The sequence below is a fragment of the Hevea brasiliensis genome, chromosome 2 (assembly GCF_030052815.1).
Source record: "Hevea brasiliensis isolate MT/VB/25A 57/8 chromosome 2, ASM3005281v1, whole genome shotgun sequence".
In the NCBI taxonomy this organism is placed as follows: domain Eukaryota; kingdom Viridiplantae; phylum Streptophyta; class Magnoliopsida; order Malpighiales; family Euphorbiaceae; genus Hevea; species Hevea brasiliensis.
Window position 1 is genome coordinate 1,074,337 of NC_079494.1, and position 21,135 is coordinate 1,095,471.

Sequence of the window (21,135 nt, forward strand, 5' to 3'; positions counted from 1 at the left end):
TTTAATTATAAAATTTAAATTTTTAAAAAAATTTATTTAAATTTAATTTATTAAAAATATAAATATATAAAATTAATATATTTAATAAATAAATTTTATTTTATTATTTATATATTAAATTTATGATGAATCAGTTATCAATAAATCGTAGCCGCCAGGATATTGACTATAATAATATAAGCCACTGAAGGCTCATACCTTGAGATAATATTTCCTCATTGAACCAATGAGAGACAGCCCACTGAGAATTATTCAGTGTTCGCATTGAATGTATAATTTATTTTGGTCTTCTGGCAGATGCAGAATTTAAAGCGCAGTCAACTTCAAGAACAAGATTCCTGTTAAAAAATGAAGTAACATAAACAAAAAACAAACAAGCTTTGTGGTCCTAAAAATTAAGACTCAAGATTTTGAAAAAAAAATTATAATTCAGATTTTTTAAATTAATTTTATATATTAAAATTAAATTAATTTTCATATTAGTTCTTAAATAATCCTAACATTGCAAATAAGTCACTACTTTAAAAAGTTGAAGGATTTTTCTTTTTTAATTTATAGTGAGAAATATTCTTGAATTATATTTTATATATCAAAATTAATTATATTTATTTTTTAAAAAATAATTTAATTATTTCACGAAATATTAAATATATCACATGAGATTGTGCTTTAACTTATCCAATTAAATGATTATGGGAATTAATTTTATTATGTATAATTTTATTAATTTCATAAATAATAAATAATTAAATTATTTTTTTATATTTGTTAATTAATATATATAAAAAAATAATTTTCTCAGCAAACGTCAAACAGCCCTAAAGGAAGGTGTCGTTTTCGCTCGCCAGCTGATTTGGTCAAATAAGGGGAGGAAGGGAATAATGAATAGAAGCACTGTGTAGTGACAAGTGTGAACTTTCAAACTGGTGCTTCTTGATTATGGCAGTGCAGCATTTCCCCACTCACTGAGTTCACACTCTCAAAAATCCACAGTGTGCGTCGTGGAGTGTGTTCCTGTACGTTCCACTTTCTAGTGATAATAAAATAACTTAATATTTTATTAAAAAATAATTTTAAATTAAAACCCTCTTCAACATAATATTTATTATTTTAATTATAATTAAAATATTATATTTTTATTTATATTATTTAATAATATATTATTTATAATAATATTTAAAAATTAAAAAAATTATTCATAAAAAAATAATTTTTTTTTTAATTTTTAAAAATTAAAAAAATATTTTAATTAGAGTCAATCATATAATATAATTATTTTTATATATAATAATTAATTATTTATATAATAAATAATTCAATTTTTTAACTTCTATCATTTAAAAGAGTATTTTAATTTAATTTAATAATATAATATAATTAATTTTATATATAATAATTATTTTATTAAATATTTTTATTTTAAATTATTATATAAATAATTAATTATTAATAAATAATATTTAACAACTAATAATAATTATTAAAATAACTGATAATTTCTGAAACAGCTCATATACGACTTAAGTTTTAGCATTCTACATATTCCTTGTTAAAAAAATTTACAGACAGGGAACCGAAAGAAAGGGTAATTACGTAAATAGGGGGAAGAATTCCTTGACATACGGGATTATGTATGCTAGTTTCGGCCTGGAGAAGCGTGCAGGTTGCCAGCGTAGGGGAAGACTGCTGTTGTAACTTATCCCATCTTCTCTGATCAGCAACTATAAATTCAGGAACTTTTTGACTCTTTCACCATCCAAACGCTAAAAAGCTCGCTTTTTCCCTCTCCGACTTCTCTCTCTCTCTCTCTCTCCTGTCTTCACTCTTATTCAGTAATCAGATTTAGTAATCAGTAGCCTTTGCTGTGTATGTGTATCGCTTGCAATGGACTCACCATGTAGGACAGTGAAGTTTCTTCTATTGATTTCTTTGTTCCAGGCATGTCCTCTGCTGCCATTTTCTTGCTACTTTCTTTTGTTCATTTTTAGCTCCTCTTGTTCTTACCAAATTTATTTTTCTTTTCTAAAAGATTTTGAAAAGATTTGATTCGATTTGGTGATGCTAGTTATAGCTCAGTTTTGGTAACGTCTCATTCTGCTTTGAAAGAATTTTCTGTAAATGGAATTTTTGTTTGGTCGTTGAGAAATGTCGATTCAGCTTTCTTTAGTTTCCCAAATTTTCTCAGTTAAAGCAGTCTACGCTTGGTCACCTGACTTCTATATATATATATATATATCAAAAAGAGTGAATTCAAAGCTGTGCTTATTTCTGAATTTTCCCCCAGTTTTTCAAAAAAATTTGAGAATAAAAAGTGTTTCCTTTTTAATTGACATGAACTTCAGCTGATGGACATGAAAAATGAAGATGAAAATGGATTTTTTTTTTTGCAGTAGAATGCTGTTTGAGTTTCTTATTTTCTAATATTATTATTATTTTTAAAAAAAGTAATAATTATTATTTATCTCGCTCTGTGTTCTTTGGTACCAGCAGCCTTGAATTAATTTTGAAAATTTTTTTAATACATGTTTTAAGGCTAAAAACAAGTAATTAAAGACAAAAATATGCACCATCCAATTTGTATATTGGCTGTCATCTTAATGCAGCACTATGTGTATTAACACATTTCGTTTAGATTTTATTAGCAATAGCTCTGGAATTTAAGAACTAATAGAATGAATTACCATTTTGGTGAATCTAACTGGATGTTGAATTTTGTGTTTTAGGTTCTATATATTGCATCTATAATCCATGCAGAGGGCTCTGATAAACGATTGCTTTTGACATCCAATGCAAAATCTGGGTGAGGCATTTTTGTTTGTGTTTCTTTCAAATATTTCTACTTCTTGAAATGTTCATGCAAAGACAAAATATATATATATATACCATTTTTTTCCTTTTTCCTTATCAACCTTGTATTTTCCTGGTTTTAATTATGTTTCTGAAGTGGGCCTATATGCCATCCCAACTTGCATAATTAATACCGGTTGTTACAAATTTATAAACCTGCAATCAAACATAATCTTTAATGTATTTTAAAATTATTTAGAGCTGGAACTCCTATACTGGTTGATGTTGTGGCCATATATATACTCAAATATCATCTTTAATTGCACGTGATATGCCAAAGAAAATAATTTGTTCATCTTCTCTGTTTAGCTTGAGGAACTAATGCCTTCTCCCACCCCTGGCCCTTTGTAATTGTTTAGGGAAAGGCATTCTGAAGAATATTGTGCTATGTACGACATCTGTGGAGCACGTGATGATGGAAAAGTATTGAATTGTCCTTCCAATTCTCCATCTAAGAAGGTATATGTTAGGACTAGTAGTTGTTATGGCATTAATTCTGCTCTGATGGTGTTTTCACAACATGGAGTTTCTTCTTTACTATATTTGCTGAAGTTCATCTGCTGCTACTTTACTTGATTCTTTTTGCTCTCTTTTTTTTTTTTTTGTATGAGTCATGGCAGATTTATGGAATAATATCATCTTTTCTGTTTCATTTCTGCAATTCATAAGTAGGATGGTTCTTTTTCTTTGGGTTCTGTAAGTTTAAAGTTTATATTAGCTGCTATATTTGTAAGTAATTAAGTACTACATACTTCTTTGTTTCTCAGCCAGATGACTTGCTTTCACAAAAGATCCAAAGTTTGTGCCCAACAATCACTGGCAATGTCTGTTGCACAGAAGCGCAGTTTGAAACTTTACGATCACAAGTGCAGCAAGTAAGAATTCTTATGAACTTTGGCAATAATGCTTTGTCTTATGAATTTTGGAAGTAAGAACTCTTATCAAGTCATTTAATACCATTGATACCATTTTAGACAAGTTGACATTTTTGCTTCTTTTACGGAGAAGGATTACAGCTCTTGTTCCTCCAATTGTAGTTTGCATCCATGGCAGTGTTTGCATTGAGGGATCTCAACCTTCTATTTTTCCAGCAACTAGTCATAAAATCCATTATGTTTAAACAAGAGATTCTGCTACTCAATCTTTCAATAATTTGTGGTCTTTATGCTCATTTCTTTTGTAGATGATCAGCTTCATATTCTGGTTTAAATTTCAGTTCAGAACATTTTCCTAAAGCTCTGAAACATTTTTCCCAAGGATGAGGAGTACACGTCTCCTTAAAGCTCTGCTTATTCTCTGTTCGTGTTGCTATTTAATGTGATACAGAGTTTATACATGTAGTTTTCAATTTAGATATTTAGGTGTTGGTGGAGGATCATGAGCTGTGTTCAGCTCAAATCTCATCAGCTAAGATTGTTGCTCTTCTTTTGCATGCTTTCCACCTTCTCCTGAAATTATGCTGTACATTTACACAACCAAATAAATATATCTATTCATGGATATGTCTGTTTTGCAGGTGATTCCTTTTCTTGTTGGCTGTCCAGCATGCTTAAGAAACTTTTTGAATCTGTTCTGTGAACTTTCCTGCTCTCCACATCAGAGTTTATTTGTCAATGTGACTTCTATTTCCAAGGTTAGGAATCCTTAACAATTATCCTTCGCGCTTACTTAGGATTAGGAGTGCTTTAAGTGCTCTCATAATAATGACTTATGAAGTATTGCATGTTACCTCGATTTCATTTATGATCTACAAAGAAAACAATTTTTTAATTGGAATAATTTCTAGGAGAAGTATCATCTTATTCCCTTTAAATGACTCTGACATTTATCCGTGGATTTCAATATTATCGGATAAGCATCTTATTAATAGGGTTATATAGCTTAGATCTGTAAGATCATAATATTATTTTTGGGATATATGATTTATTATGATCCTTATATTTTGCATTTCAACTCTACTTTTTTTTTTTTAACACGAATTTGTTAGCTTGTTCAATGGAAGTGTGAGTTTACTAGTCAATCTCACAGTCTTTGAATCAAGGGTTCATTTGAGTTAATGGCTATTAGACTTCTTTTTGCAGACAGTCACATCATTGTTTATGCTTAAGAATGTAAAGTTGTTCTATTCTTTTTTCAGGTTAAAAACAATTTGACTGTGGATGGAATTGATTTTTATATCACTGATGCTTTTGGTGAAGGGTTATATGACTCTTGCAAGGATGTAAAGTTTGGTACAATGAATTCTCGAGCTCTAGACTTCGTTGGGGCTGGTGCTCAAAACTTTAAAGGTGAATTTATACTTTCAAAACCGCAGTCAATCTCTCTCTCTATGCCCTACCCTCTCCACTTCTCTCATGCACACACAATTCCCCGAATATGTTGATTATCATGTCCTTTGTTAGAATGAACAAGAAGATGCATGATCTATCACAAAGACCTTTATTCTTATGGCATGATATGTTTTGATGCATTAAGCATTTATTTCTAAATAAAAACTCTTGAATGTCCTTGGATGGGGTTCTTTACTGAAAAGTGAAGGAAGTTCACGGTGATTGCCAAAGAACTGAAAAGGTGCTGATGCAGTAAACTTAGATGCAAAAACGATGTTAATTAGCATGGTTCCATTGCTCTTAAGTTAGCTGTTTATAATTTATGACTGGGAATTGGGGGGTGCCATCGATAGCTTACAACTTCGTTGGGTCTTTGGTCTTTGGTCCCTTAAAATTTGCAAATTGATTCTCATTAGTGGAAACTGGGCAGCTCATTATGTTGCTGCATGTACAGTCATGTCTCTTTGTACATTTTTCATTCAACAGATGGAGTAGACACTTTTGTTCTTTTCATTGCCAATTGCCTCTTGCTTATGTTATGTGTAATTGTCTGCATTCCTGGATAACTGTTAGTGCTTATGCCATGATTACTTTTGGCAGATTGGTATGCGTTTATTGGTAGACGAGCAGCCCCAAATCTACCAGGCTCACCATATGCCATTACATTCAAGTCAACTGCTCCTGTGTCATCGGGAATGAAACCTATGAATGTATCTACATATTCATGTGCTGATACTTCACTCGGTTGTTCTTGTGGTGATTGCCCATCTGCTCCTGTTTGTGCCAATACAGCTCCTCCTCGAGAACATGAGAAATCATCCTGTTCTGTGAGAATTGGATCTCTTAAGGTGAGGAATCATGAATCATGCAGCAGATAATTCTTAGCTTTTTTCGAAGTGATTTATTTGTTAAGGTTGTTGCAAAGTTTTTGGCAATTATATATATATATATATATATATATATATATATATAAAGAATGTTGCTAATTTAGTTTCAATGTTCAACCTCTGCAGGCCAAATGCATTGACTTTGCTCTAACAATCCTTTATATCGTGTTGCTTTCCATGTTTTTGGGTTGCGGTTTGTTTCATCGAAAAAGAGAAAGGAACCAAACTTCTGGAATGAAATCAATGCCAAATAGCATGGATGGTGGTGAAATCCACTCTGTAATTAGGCGGAAGGATGAGAATCTCCCCATGCAGGTGTTCCCAATTTCCTACATATTCCTGTTGGGAGAAATTCCAGTAATTTTTTTTTCCTCATTAAAGTGAATAAGACTAATTGAGTTGATTAATTTTAGCTTTAAACAATTAGCAAGTGTTTATGAAGTGAAAAATTATATAGGCCTGTAGTTCTGTTCTTACTTGCTGGTCAATTTCATTTTGATACTCAACCTTTCTTTTTATTTTGACTTTATAAAATATCAGATGCTTGAAAATTCTCCTCAAACTGGAAACAGGGTTCAGCTTTCAATTGTGCAAGGATATATGTCAATGTTTTACAGGTCACTGGCTATCCCATATATGCTTATATCAGTGCAGCAGCATTGTTTTACCCTGTTGGTTACTTTTTGTTCAGGAGATATGGAACTTGGGTTGCTCGACGTCCTATACATGTGTTGAGCGTGTCGGTGGCTGTAGTTCTTCTACTTTGTCTTGGTCTAATCCGTTTTAAGGTTGAGACACGACCTGAGAAGGTATCATTATGCATATAAATTGCTTGTCTTTTTTTCCTATGAACTGATCATATTCCTTTTTGCTTATCATATACCTGAAATTTCTTCTTGTGTATGCTTATTGTCAACAGTGCATAAATATGATGCTTTTGGTTTTGCTCCTCTTTCTTTTGTTTGTGGTTGTCTTGGAATGAATTTGTTCACTGGAATTGTATGATAGGAAACTTGCATGAAAGGAAGTAGGTATAAATTGTTTTAAGAGAGATAGAGTTAACAAGTACCATATCTAATAGGTGTTGCTTATACAGGAAATTGTTATGAGGCATCATATAAAAGGGGGGAAATAGTTCATTGTCCACAATTCAAATTCAAAATATGCACTTTCGGCAAATTACAGAGTCATGGGACATAATGTATAAATTGTTTAATGAATCGAGATTCAACAGTAGCAGCGGATAAATAGTGTTTTTCCCCCCTGTTAAGTCATTAAAAAAAATGTACTATTTTAAGTTTATTATAGTTTATTTTACTAGGATTTTAAATTTTGATAGATCAATATATTCACAATTAATTATCATACTGTTATTGATACTTGATTTTCCCCATATATTTTTTACTTCTAATTCATGCTTTGTTTCAGCTATGGGTAGGGCCTGGGAGTAAAGCCACAGAAGAGAAAAAATTTTTTGACAGCCACCTAGCTCCTTTTTACAGAATTGAGCAGGTTCTGTATTATTTTACTTTATATATATATATATATATATATATATATATATATACCATAGCCAGTTTCATCTGTTAATTTTAGAAATTGAGTATGATTTCTATCTCTTGCAGATAATATTGGGAAACAACTTTTGCCTTTTCTTTTTCTCCTCCTTAACAAGTGAACCCACCCGACTTCTGCTTCTTGTTATGCCTTCATTTGTTATAATTCAATTGCTCTATAGGGAAAGGGGCTGGGTTGGTGATGGGGGTGGGGGGGAGGGAAGGGAAAGAAGGATTGTAATATAATGATTCTTTTGGCCATTATCTTCCCAGACCCCAGTAAATGCTGTGTCATATTTGCTAGCATCGCTTTACATGTGCATATGTGTGCATGTATTTGCTACACCCTAAACAGCACTTATGTTGATAAGTTTCATTAGTGTCTATCTGCATTGAAAACCAGTTTATATCTAGTTTAGTTTTGCAATTTCCTTTTGGGTTTACAGCCTATGATTTGCCAAGTCCAATGCATTTTGTGCTTAACTCAATAATGGTTTACTTTTCAGCTTTTATAGTAGTTCTGTGAAACAACATTAGCTGAGCAACATGGATAAAATTCCATAGCAGAATTATGTTGTTACTCAAAATTTTTGGAAATAACTAATGCTGGTTATTTTTCCCTCTCTCAGCTAATTCTAGCAACTACACCTGATGCTGAGGATGCAAAATTGCCAAGCATTGTGACAGAGAACAATATTAAGTTGCTATTTGAAATACAAAAGAAGGTAGTCATGCCTAGTATTGCTTTTGTGAACATATCAGATTGTTATGTGAATAGCAGTGACCTTCAATCAAGTTTTACTTGCTGTTTACGTTATTTTCCCTTTTCTTATTAATAGAATGTGGTTTCAAAAATCTTTTAGCTTAATAATAGTTGTTTCTAATAGGTTGATGGAATCCGTGCAAACTATTCTGGATCAATGGTATCTCTAACTGATATTTGTATGAAGCCACTGGACCAAGATTGTGCTACTCAAAGTGTTCTGCAGGTTGTGTTCTTCCTTGGTTGTCCACATTGGTGTTGATGCAATTTGGTGCTTCAATTATAAAAACACAACTTACAGCTTTTTCTCTTGTTCATTCCAAGTTACTAAGACATTTCTATAATACTTTAAAAGGTTTGCTACAATGAGTAGTCTATGCTGTGTCCATTTTATATCCACATAATAATTACTGATACATTCTCAGTTTTCCCTTTTTTTAGGTGATTTTGGCACACTGATATTTTTATTGGACATGTATCAATATGAATCTATTGATATTGCCAATTTCCATGTCATCCTTTCTTTTTCCTGCCTTGTCTTCTTCTTCAACTCACCCCCTCCCCTAACCCAAAACCCCCCAACCAACCAGAAAAAAAAAGAGTTCTAAGCTGTTTTCAACTTTTCATCTTATCCTTGTTTGATATGTCTTTGAATTGATACCTGAACTATCGCCTGCTTTCGTTTTGTTGTTTTCATGTTATTTATTTTATTTATTTTAATGACCAACCAATACAGCCTTATATGTGCTTTTATTGTAATTTTTTTACTAACATTCTCCACTCTCTCCTGTGTCTCTGTGACTAGTATTTCCAAATGGATCCTCAAAATTATGACAATTATGGGGGAGTTGAGCATGTGCATTATTGTTTGCAGGTATATTTTGATATACTTTATCTCTCTTTTTATTTTAGAGCTCTGGAACGTATTTCTATTGTTCATAAGTTTACAGGCTTGACATTTTCATTAACTTTTTGTGGACATCTTGGGCCCTTTATTTACAAAAGAAGCTACTATAAACCATGCAATTAAAGCAGAATATTACTATTACGCAAGTATTTTTTCTTTTTATTAAGCATGTCATTTGGGGAAATAGATGATACATTAATTCTTGCAAATTGAAACTTGTGTAGCTGGGTATTTTTTTCACAGGTTGATTGTGCACCACTGTCCTGGCCTATTTGCTTCCCATCTATCATACATATCATTATACATCTGGATCTGAAGTTGACAAATTTTTTTTACAGGAAGCAGATATCTTTCTTACTTAATAGGCATAGCAGAAGTAATTCTTACCTGGGCATCTGATTTAAATTCTTCTTTGACCCCAGAAAAATAACTTTTTTTCCTGATAATGTAATTAACATTCTGGTTCATGTTAAAATAATTCAACATGCATACAACTGGATGTTTGCAAAATTGTTTGTTTTTGCCACATCTGTCAAGATGGGCAGATGTATTTTGTCCATGATGACTTTTCTGAATTATATAAACTTATTCTGGTATTTAATCTCATATTCGTGTATTCTTTGAGTTTTCTCTTTTGTTTTTATTTTTGTAGATTCCTTAAATAACTTTGATGAAAAATTAAATATACCTCATGTCTTCCCCTTGTTCTCTTAAACAATCCTCAATGATTCTCTCTTCCTTTGTATGATTGCTATGATATCTTTTTTCTAAGTGTCCTACTGAATGTCTATCATATGTGTTATTTCAGCATTACACCTCTGCTGACAAATGTATGAGTACCTTCAAAGCTCCTCTTGATCCAAGCACTGCTTTGGGAGGTTTCTCAGGGAGCAATTATTCAGAGGTATTTCTTTATCTTGTGTATAGCAAATTTAGCTATGAATGGAGCATGTGATAATCTTGTAATGATTTTTCGGAGACAGGCATCTGCATTTATTGTAACTTATCCAGTAAACAATGCAATTGATAAAGAAGGGAATAAAACTGATAAGGCTGTTGCTTGGGAGAAGGCCTTTATTCAGTTAGTGAAGGTTTGCTTTTTCTCATTTTAGAGGTTGTTTTTATGAATTTTTTTGGTTTTTTACGCAATTCTCTCAGTTCAAGGTCTCCCATGCAATATTACATGTTTATTTTCATAAAAATATTCATAATTGTACCAGCTGTTTCTTGGTGACATTAGGAAAGTGCTTTTAGAATTTGCTTTCTTAATGTAGATTTATTGCATTTGATGTCCATAATTCCATGTTGTGCTCCGAAGTATATCTCTAACCCCAAGAAATCTGGTTTGGCTGATCTGTTGGAACATTTTCAAGGAAAATTGATTGTTGATGTGTCAAATCTAAGGGAATTATTTTGCACATTTCATTTAGAAGGTGACTTCTATAAGTGCCTTTGTAGTTGTCAAGAGTCCCACATTGGAAAAGAATAAGAAACTCAAAGGGCTTATAAGGGTGGAAGGCCAACTAACTAATTTGTTAGTTCTAACCTTTTAGCAATGGTTGGTTCAAGCCTGAGTAAGCCTATCTCACACGCTACGGACTCTTACCTCGGCCCATTTGTTTGCTTCTGCCCGTTCAATTCAAGTTTATAATATGGTATTAAAGCTTCTCCAACAAATGTTGGGCCTCTTATAAGTGTTTTACACTCTAGATGTTTTTAGGTGTTTGTTCTTGAGAGTGAAGGGGGGTGTGTGCTAGCATCCCACATTGGTTTGAGATAGGGGAATGTGCCTCTTATATGGTCTTGGGCACTTCTTCCCCTTGAGCTAGTTTTTAGGGTGAGTTAGGCCTGACTCATTTTCTTAAGATGGTATCAGAGTAGGTCTGGTCCGATTCAATTCAAGTGTCAAGTTCCTGGTGTTGCTGCTCTTTTAAAAAGTTCAGGTTTCAAGGGGAGGATTTCAATTTCAAGTGTCAACAAAAAAGGTTTCCACTTGAGCGAGAGTGTTAAGAGTCCCGTATTGGAAAAGAATAAGAAACTCAAAGGTTTTATAAGGGTGGAAGGGTAACTAACCAATTGATTAGTTCTAACCTTTTAGCGATGCTTGGTCCAAGCTTGAGTAAGCTTATCTCACGTTTCACGGACTCTTGACTCGGCCCATTCGTTCGCCTCCAGCTGTTCAATTCAAGTTTGTAATAGTAGTAGAGGTGATTTTTCTCAATATTTAGAATTACAAGGTGACTTCCGAATGGGTACATTATATGAAAGTAGGTTTAATGAGATGAATTATTTGTATTTTGATGTTAAGTCATCCAATAACAGAATCCTTATGAGATTTGAAAGACTTGATGTATTAGTGAGGCAAAACATAGTGGAATAGGTTATTTATGTAACCAATTCATACTCTATTATCTTTATATGTCAGAGGAAGTATAACATCCAACATGTGTAACTAAAGCATAAAATAATATAACTTGGATTTCCCTTTGAATATATCACATTAGGATTAAAAGAGAGCCAAGTTTGACATTTTGTTAAGGGAAATGTATCAAAGTTAGGATGAAAGAAATGGAACCTGTTTCTAATAAATGGATGCAGATAATGGGTATTGGATCTATCCCAAGTAATAAGTTCTGTTTTTGTGTTGTTCTGCTTCAAGAGGCAAGTTTATCTTGAACAAGCAAATATTGGGATACTTAATGTGGTAATGCATGTGTCATTTTTTAATTAATTAGTTTGATGATTGCAGGGCTCTTTGTTGATTTATTTTATGTGAATGTCTTATATGTTGCATAATAGGAGGAATTGTTGCAAATGGTTCAACTGAAAAATCTTACACTTTCTTTTTCATCGGAAAGCTCTATTGAGGAAGAACTAAAAAGAGAAAGTACTGCAGATGTGACTACTATATTGGTAAGGTGTTTTTTTTTTCTTTTTTCTTTTTAAATTTCCTGTATGAAAAATGTAAGTTTTCCTATAAGTTATTGGAATAACAATATTCCTTTGTTAAAAAAATTTGTTCATTGTTTAGTGCAATGGTAAGTTCTAGACCTGTAACCAAGAGGTTGGGTCTGAGATTGAGAGTCAATGCGTTATGCAAAGTAGTGAGAATGTCTACCAAGTTCCCTTCCTTGGAAATATCTTTGAAGGGACCATAATTGGGTAATGACCCTATTTTTTTTTTAAGTTGTAGAAATGTTCACATAATTTTTTAAGTCGGTCCCCATGATACATCTAATCTGTTAATTATATCCATGACTTAGACTTTTAAAATGTCTTTTTTTTTTTTAATCTTCCTTTTAGTTTGAAATTCTGTTGCATTTTCATCTATATTGTTTTGTGTATTTAATTAAATTTTTGCTGGCCTTTTTTTTCCCAGATAAGTTATCTTGTGATGTTTGCGTACATATCTCTTACGTTGGGTGGTACACCACATTTGTCTTCTTTTTACATTTCATCTAAGGTATGTTCTTATCCATAGCTTTGAAACCATATAGCTTCATAGGGCTTGTATTCCATTACAAATTGTTTGATCCCATTGAAGTAGCTTATCCCATACATACTGTCTGTACCTCTGGTTGCATAAAAGTTCATGGCGTTTTAAATAGCTATGAATGACATTTCCATGAATGCGTAGCTGCCTATATTAAACATTTAACATCTTTCTAAGATTGGTTGAATTCCAGGTGTTGCTTGGTCTTTCTGGAGTTCTACTTGTCATGCTTTCTGTTCTTGGATCAGTTGGATTGTTTAGTGCCATTGGAGTAAAATCTACACTAATCATCATGGAAGTCATTCCTTTTCTTGTGTTAGCGGTAAGTTCCTTCCTTCCGCATCGTTTTAGAATTACTATGATTTTGTCATCAACAGTGCCAAATTTTGATGCATGCTGAACGCACCAATTAAAATTGCTCTACTCAAAATAACTTGTAGCTAGGGTGAATATAGATCGATTCCACAGAGATTGAATTGAATCAAATAACACAGAATGCCAAACCTAATTTAAATGCAAGAAAGTTGATGATGAGAATTTAACTAAAGCTAAAGAAACTAAAGTTGAGCAAATAACCAAAATGTGAATTAAAGGTTTAACAATCAGATGAGAAAGCTTCAGTAGAGATTCAAGTTTCCACTATGGAATACAAAATGTAGCTATCACGTCCCTTGACTCATGATATATTCATCTATCTTGTCTCTACAAGCTCATCATTAAGCATGAGGTTTGAATAGGAACTACCAATACTTATTAAACATTTGCCTCTCTTCATTGACTGAGCAAATCATTATTAGTTAAGTAGAAAGAACTAATGGCCATCCTACCAGCTTCTCTATTGCAATATTTGATTCAGATGGATAATTAGTGGTGTAGGACCCACAGTATACACATGTAGCTATGTTAGGCTAATCTGCAAACTATGGTGTTAGCAGATTGAACTCTTGTAAACCCACGATGGCTGAAATCAAAATCCTATTAGATCACAAAATGATTAACTTTTCAAAGATCTTGTTGATTCACCAAAAACTTTTGTGAAATTTTCATGGCCTGTGTTATCTGAACATCTATCATTTTAGGTAGGGGTGGACAACATGTGTATATTGGTGCATGCTGTTAAGCGGCAGCCATTGGAGTTGCCACTAGAAGGACGGATAAGCAACGCACTTGTGGAAGTTGGACCATCTATAACACTTGCTAGTCTATCTGAGGTGCTAGCATTTGCAGTTGGGAGTTTTATTCCTATGCCAGCATGTCGTGTGTTTTCTATGTTTGCTGGTCAGTTTTTTTTGTCCATTTTCCTTAATATGCTAATCAAAGGGTTTCTATTTTGATATTCTTTTTCAAAGTTTTCACATTATGGCATGTCTTTGTTGCAGCGCTAGCTGTTCTTTTGGACTTCCTTCTGCAAGTTACTGCTTTCGTTGCTTTGATAGTTTTTGACTTTTTGCGCGCGGAGGATAAAAGGGTTGATTGTGTTCCATGTCTAAAAATTTCTTCATCATATGCTGAATCTGATAAAGGTATAATTGGGACTTCTCTAGATCATATTCACTTGACGCATTACCTGCTTTCTTTACATTGTTTGGTAAATGCCATATAGTTTATTTCTTATTGTAAACTTGGCATGACTTCTATTGACATATTATATGAATGCTTAGGCATTGGTGGGGGAAGGCCTGGATTGCTGGCTCAATATATGAAGGTAATCTACCTAGTCTTTTATGGAATTTTCATGGAAGTTGTGCCTTGGCTAGCTTACTTCTATATTTTCAACCACATTGTATGAGTGATTATGTTTTCATTTAATTTTGCAAAATGTACTTTAAGGTATTTGAGTAGTGTTATCTGGTGATTCAAATTCTAATGTCACTATAATGTGATTGTATAGACTTCATTAAAGAATTTGAGCTTACAATAATTTCTGACTGGTTGAGCTTCTTTTTGTTAATTGCTAGAGGGTCCATGCGCCTGTGCTCAGTCTTTGGGGAGTTAAGATAGTTGTCATTTCCATCTTTATTGGCTTTGCATTGGCTAGTATTGTGAGTTGCCTGAGATTTTCTTTCTTATCTTCCTAATTCTCCATGTTTTTGGGTCTTTCACATCTCTCAAGTTAATTTATCACATTTCTGAACTTTATAGGCATTATCCACTAGGGTCGAACCTGGTTTGGAACAGAAGATTGTTCTTCCACGGAACTCATATCTTCAGGTTCAACTTATTATTTTTTTTTTGTAGCTCAGTGAATGCATTCTATGTTATGTACTATTAGTTGGTTGACTAAACATGTGTTTATGTTTCTCACAGGGCTATTTTAATAATGTTTCAGAGTATCTTAGAATTGGTCCCCCCCTATACTTTGTTGTGAAGAACTATAATTATAGGTAATCCAGTGTTTTTTTGCTTTTCAAAATTTTCTTTTGGCTTTCAGTTTGATATTGTTTATTCTCTTTCCCATTAATGTCAGTCCTAAGTCCACTCTTGTTTGTTGATAATGTATAAGCATACTATTTCTGCTGGGGCTGTGGAAGAACTGGTAGAAAATGTTTCTTAGTCCAAACTTCCTCTTTTGTTTTAGAAAATGTATTTAGATTCTGATTGCCTGCTTGTGTAAAAGTATTGAAGGTTTAGTTGTCATTTCAAGGGAAGATATTAATAAAAATTAATGCTTTCATACCTTAAGTTCTTCAAACTGATGGTACTCAACTCCTCAGCTCAGAATCAAGACATACAAATCAGTTGTGCTCCATCAGCCAGTGTGATTCAAATTCTCTTTTAAATGAGGTAAAGCTTTCTTCTTCTTCTTCTTCCTTTTTTTTTTTTTATATATTTTTATCTCTATTAAGAAAATGGGTTGGGCCTAATTTATAGCTAACTAGGACTTTTATCTGTTTTATTTTTGAAAAGGATTTTGTAGTAATGATGCAAGTATATATCCTACATGAACAAATGGCGGAAGCGTTTGTTTGAGACAAAATTCAAACTAGAATTCTGGAATGGTTGCTTCAGCAATTAAACAACATAAATATAGCTCTGTCTACTTCTTTCCTTTCTATGGATGTATTTTCTTTAATAATAATCGTTTTTATCTTCTTGCTTCTTTAGATTGCTAGAGCATCCTTGACTCCTGAGTCCAGCTATATTGCCAAGCCAGCTGCTTCATGGCTTGATGATTTTCTTGTGTGGCTATCTCCAGAAGCTTTTGGTTGCTGTCGCAAGTTCACAAATGGGAGTTATTGTCCTCCTGATGATCAGGTCATCATCTAATTATTCTTGGAATTTAACTTATAATCTGGTGTGGAATTGTGAATTCTGGTTTATGCTCAAGCTATTTTTCCCCTTTTGATGGGATTACATGTCGTTCACTTAATTGAATTGCTATTAAGCAAGCAGTTTATCATCTTCATCAATAACATTATAACTGAATTTTGAATTACATCTGAAATACTAGTAAATTCCTGCACAATGATATTTAAATATGTTCAACTTTCATTAGTTAATTTTTTTTTTTAATCATCTATTGGCTTTCAAGAATGTAACTAAATAATGGCTGAGCAATTATGGGGTCACTGTGATAATGTGTACTTGGTCATTTTCTGGACATCTAACTTTTCTACTCCTTTGATATATCATTATTTGTTTTTACAATTACTACCACTTAATATGCTGAATTTTATTTTTTTTTTCCCAGCCTCCTTGCTGTTCCTCTGATACAGGTTCTTGTGATCTCAGTGGAGTCTGCAAAGATTGTACCACGGTAAGCTATAGGGCATATACTAGGGAACATATTAAAACACATATTTTTATGTTTGATTGCTTTCTAAATAAATCATGCTTTTGATGGTTAATTATTAAGGCAGTAGCATGTGTCAGTTTAGAGGAAAGAGGGCTCAATTAGTGACAATTTTGGAATTTTTCAGTGTTTCCGTCACTCAGATTTGAATAATGATCGTCCATCTACAGCACAATTTAGGGATAAACTCCCATGGTTCCTTAATGCTCTGCCTTCTGCTGATTGTGCTAAAGGGGGCCATGGTGCTTACACCAGCAGTGTGGAACTGGAAGGTTTGTTATACTGGATATTTATTCTCTCATTGGTTTCATCCAGTTAAAAAATTTTCTGCAAATTCCTGCATGCAACTATACTTCAAAACTTTAGTTTGTGACTTTGTGTTTTGATGCCATATGTTGACATGTTATTCCAATGCATTTGAATTCTTAACATTTGTGTGATCAGGCATTGAGAATGGTGTTATTCAAGCATCATCCTTCCGCACATATCACACGCCTCTCAACAAGCAGGTGATGACTTTTCTAATGTTAGAATGTATGACTTTTCTGATGTTAGAATGTGCATGATATGTGTTCTTTTTCTTGTTTTTTTAATGGAGAGCCCTGTCATTTACAATGACTGCTTATCATTTTAGATTGACTATGTCAATTCGATGAGGGCTGCTAAAGAGTTCAGTTCAAGGGTGTCTGATTCTTTAAAGGTAAGAAATCAATACTACCGGTTGACTGCAAAGTCTTCCTGATAATACTTCCCCTTGAAATGAATCAAGCTTTTTTGGTTAGATTTTTGCATTCTTTTTGCTGCTTCAGTGTTGGAAGCTGACACTTGTTGCTTCTCTTCTATGTTACTATCACTCTAGGTTCTTATCATACTACTAATAGTAAGTAAAATAGTTAATCCTTTTAGCCTGTTGTTCAATAAAAATATTTTTGCTTGTTTATTCATGCTCACTGGCATTTTTTGCAAAACAGTGGTTGCATCATTGGCTTTGTGCAGTATTAAGGCTGTCTATTAGATAACATTTCTTTTCTGGTGCAGATGGAGGTTTTCCCATATTCAGTGTTTTATATGTTTTTTGAACAATACCTTGATATATGGAAGACAGCATTGATCAACCTGGCTATTGCAATTGGTAAGTAGCTTTAAGAAGGTTGGCACTTGGCACTGAACAATTTATGTATTCCTATTTTCTAAGGACATTGTTGATCTGGAATGTTTTGCTTACTTTTATTTCATTTAGTCCTTGAAAATTTTTGATAACAATGCCATAATCTTTGTTGCAAAAGTGGAACTAACCGTTGCCTTTATTTTTCTTGCAATAAATGAAATTGCATAATTTTTTTTTGGAGTAGCCTGTTGACCACCTAATGGCATTTTCATATGTTCATGCACAATTTTGGTGTTTTTTAAAAACAAAAGAATTTTGTACTATAATTTCTACATTTGTAATTGTTAGTGGATGACAGTCTCCAACTTGTAGTCATTGCCCCTTATATAATGCATTGATTGGATTATTTGGTGACATACCAGGTGCGGTATTTGTTGTTTGTTTAGTTATCACGTGCAGGTCAGTATTCTCTTTAGTCGTTGTGCACTTTTTCCTTGGGAAAAGTTGTAGTGGTTCAGCAAATGAACTATAGCATCCAAAAAGGGTGGAAAGAACCAGTATTTATTTTGTTCCTTTTGTTTGTTTAAATGTAGTTTATGGAGCTCAGCAATCATTTTGCTGGTTTTGGCGATGATTGTCGTGGATCTTATGGTACCTCTTCTAGCTTGATGATGACTAGAATTTTTGTTTATTCATTATAATATTTACAATTTCTGCTAACAAGATGAAATTTGCCTGCTTACATGATGAAACTCTTCAGGGTGTGATGGCAATTCTGGATATTCAACTGAATGCAGTCTCTGTTGTTAACCTTGTCATGTCAGTGGGCATTGCTGTTGAGTTCTGTGTACATATAACATTTGCTTTCTCAGTAAGCATCATTTGATTCTACGTTTTTTCCCCTGTCCACCTTTGTGAGGCAATCGCCTGTGACCTTCTGATGGAAATTCATGCTAATTACATGTTTCCTTTAGTTGAAACTTGTATTATTATATTGTTTGGTTCAGTTAAAATGTAGATGGCATCTCTCTCTTTCTCTCACATCCAACATCATGATATTTTAAACGATACATTATGATTTTAAAGTATAGAAAGAATGCTTGTTCAAGACTTGATAATTCACAATAATCTTCTTAAAGAATTCTTTTGTTTCTGAGTGTAAAAAATTAATATTTTCTGGTTTAAAGTTTCAGTTGATTTGTTGCTTTAGCTGCATATTCTTACAGGATTTGTATACAGGTAAGTAGCGGAGATAGAGACCAAAGAGTGGAGGAGGCTCTAGGTACAATGGGGGCTTCAGTCTTCAGGTTTTTTTTTTTTTTTTTTTTTCTCCTCTGGCTCAAAGTGATAGTAAGGAACCTAACTCAAGTGGAGAGAAAGGAAATCTGCAATTGTATTAGAACAAAAGATTACATTAATGAACTACACCAGCAATTTCTCACTATCCTCTCTAGTTCTCAATACAAGTTTATTCACTTGAAACCATCCAAGTGTCACAGAGAACTTGGCCCAGCAACTATGCCGAAATAGAAGAGCTAAGCCCTCCCTGCAGAAAGAATTCTGCCCCCAAGCTAGTACTCTAGCTGCAAATTACAAAATCTTTTTCACATGCCTTCCACTCTACCCTTTCTCTCCTATGTATAATCCTCCTAGCTGCTGCATTACATGCACCTGAGAATTACTCCAACAGAATTGAAAAGAGCTGGCCAACCAATTGCAATCCTTCCAGAACTTCTTTGCTTCATCTAGAATACACTATATCCCTAACACAAAGAGACAGGATCTAGATTTCTCAGACCTCATATTTGGTTTACACACACAAATAGGCTGGAATACTTCTATATGATATATATCTTGGTAGCATGGTTCCGCTTTCCAATTGCTTCATGTAAAATGCAGTGTATTTGGCTATCTATGGAGTAATGTCTTTTACATCAAAAAAGAACTACAAACTATAATTACAGGAAGAAGAAAAATTCAACCAAAGAAAAAAAAACCGTTTGTCTTTTGCCTAAAGACCAAAGATGCTTGTGTAAGCTTTTAAGCTGACATCCCAAGACCCATTTTATCATGTCTGCTGCAAGCATGGTTCTTTTATGAATTCACCTACCATTGTTCATATGTTAATTTGGAATGATCTCACTGACAAATTTTATGTTCTTGTAATTTTTGCAGTGGAATCACACTAACAAAGCTAGTCGGTGTACTTGTTCTGTGCTTCTCTAGGACGGAAGTTTTTGTGGTCTCTGTTCTTTCACTTATTAATCGAACATGCCAACCCAATAATTCTTCAGAATATTTAAAATCTTCACTTCGCATTTTCTGCAGGTTTATTACTTCCAAATGTACCTGGCGTTGGTTCTTCTTGGTTTCTTGCATGGGCTTGTATTCTTGCCTGTAAGTTCATTAATCTTCTTTCAATCCTTCTGAATTCGCATTTAGCTTATGTTTTTTCGTGGGCGTTAATCACCAAGTACTTTAGAAACCCGCAAAGTATATTTTACCAACAGAGAGTGTAAGCATCCATATTTGGTAATCTATTGACAATGGTTATTTGAATGAGGGTTGAACGAAAAGAGGGATCAGTAAATTTCTCTCATATTTAACCAGCAGAAAATGCTGCTTAACCAGAGTCCTCTCCTCTTTGGTCATTATATGTGTTGTGTGCCTTTATGAACAGGGATTTGAAAGGCAAGTCATCTCTAATACACCTTGGCGTAACCATTTGCAGGTAATTTTGAGCGTGTTTGGTCCACCTTCAAGATGTAAACTTATTGAGAAGCCAGAAGATAGGCCATCAGTTTCATTGCAGCCCTGAGAAGGTAAATTGCTGCATGATAGCTCTTTTATAGGTCTTTAAAAAAAAAAAAAAATCCTCAAGGTGCAAAACTTAGTTGTATAAATAGTGCAGAAAAAATATTTAAATCGCCTCTGACAGATGTATACCATGTTTTCGCCTAGGGGAGAAAAAAAAAAAAAAAGAAAATTATCAAGTTACAAAGTTGTAATATTTGTCGATATTTTACTTTTTTTAATAAATTTCAGCCGTTAATTTTCAATTGTATTTGATGTTAGTCAGTTGATATGCAGGTATGCTTGCTAATGCTTATTAATGAGTTCACCCATTTTTAAGACCAAGCTTATATCCTCCTATTTATTTCCTTTTCTTATCGTTGGGGTTTTTGATAAAGCTCTGGTCAATTGTGATTTGTGAGTGGTGACTTCTGCCTTTGCTCAACTAGGCGCAAGCATTCATCTTGTAAAGAACTTGTTGCCTACACCATCCGATCAATAATTGACATATTTAAATAATAATAGATCTTGTTATAACAATTGTTGATTAGTTGAGTGTAAAATAATTTATATACTATGATACAACTAAAAATTTTCCTAACTCATATCCAAGATAGTTAAACTCGCCTTTCAAAATTTAGAACAAGTAAGAAGTATA

The 21,135-nt window shown here is 33.2% G+C and overlaps 1 protein-coding gene across 6 annotated transcripts; it reads left to right on the forward strand.

Annotated features, from left to right (window-relative positions):
- The first annotated feature begins 1,563 nt into the window (after positions 1-1,563).
- On the forward strand, positions 1,564-21,078 carry LOC110660977 (uncharacterized). Of its 6 annotated transcripts, XM_058131152.1 has the most exons (40): positions 1,569-1,938; positions 2,724-2,800; positions 3,207-3,306; positions 3,615-3,722; positions 4,364-4,480; positions 4,985-5,135; positions 5,778-6,025; positions 6,191-6,421; positions 6,605-6,681; positions 6,756-6,873; positions 7,493-7,576; positions 8,250-8,345; positions 8,508-8,609; positions 9,189-9,257; positions 10,099-10,194; positions 10,274-10,381; positions 12,090-12,203; positions 12,670-12,753; positions 12,977-13,105; positions 13,863-14,061; positions 14,163-14,306; positions 14,445-14,488; positions 14,742-14,825; positions 14,926-14,994; positions 15,091-15,167; positions 15,498-15,567; positions 15,889-16,038; positions 16,475-16,540; positions 16,704-16,848; positions 17,021-17,085; positions 17,211-17,276; positions 17,615-17,708; positions 18,107-18,143; positions 18,278-18,335; positions 18,445-18,555; positions 18,924-18,991; positions 19,860-19,926; positions 20,013-20,081; positions 20,416-20,506; positions 20,775-21,078. In XM_058131152.1, the coding sequence occupies exons 1-39, from the start codon at positions 1,885-1,887 to the stop codon at positions 20,500-20,502; spliced, it is 3,933 nt and encodes a 1,310-aa protein (XP_057987135.1). In that variant the 5' UTR covers positions 1,569-1,884; the 3' UTR covers positions 20,503-20,506; positions 20,775-21,078. The 6 variants fall into 6 exon arrangements, 5 of the variants coding, with proteins under 5 accessions (XP_057987148.1, XP_057987135.1, XP_057987143.1 ...); XR_009141999.1 differs by lacking the exon at positions 20,775-21,078 and having other exon boundaries at positions 1,567-1,938; positions 18,924-18,966; positions 20,416-20,496; XM_058131151.1 differs by lacking the exon at positions 20,775-21,078 and having other exon boundaries at positions 1,570-1,938; positions 20,416-20,743.
- Positions 21,079-21,135: the final 57 nt, after the last annotated feature.

What these genes read in the sequence shown, in the direction of transcription:
- LOC110660977 (XM_058131152.1), top strand. Translation starts at nt 1,885, where the DNA reads ATGGACTCACCATGTAGGACAGTGAAGTTTCTTCTATTGATTTCTTTG. An exon ending in CCTTTATTCAGTTAGTGAAG is followed by an intron (nt 10,382 to 12,089) that starts GTTTGCTTTTTC and finishes GTTGCATAATAG; the next exon opens with GAGGAATTGTTGCAAATGGT. An exon ending in ATGGGGGCTTCAGTCTTCAG is followed by an intron (nt 18,992 to 19,859) that starts GTTTTTTTTTTT and finishes TAATTTTTGCAG; the next exon opens with TGGAATCACACTAACAAAGC.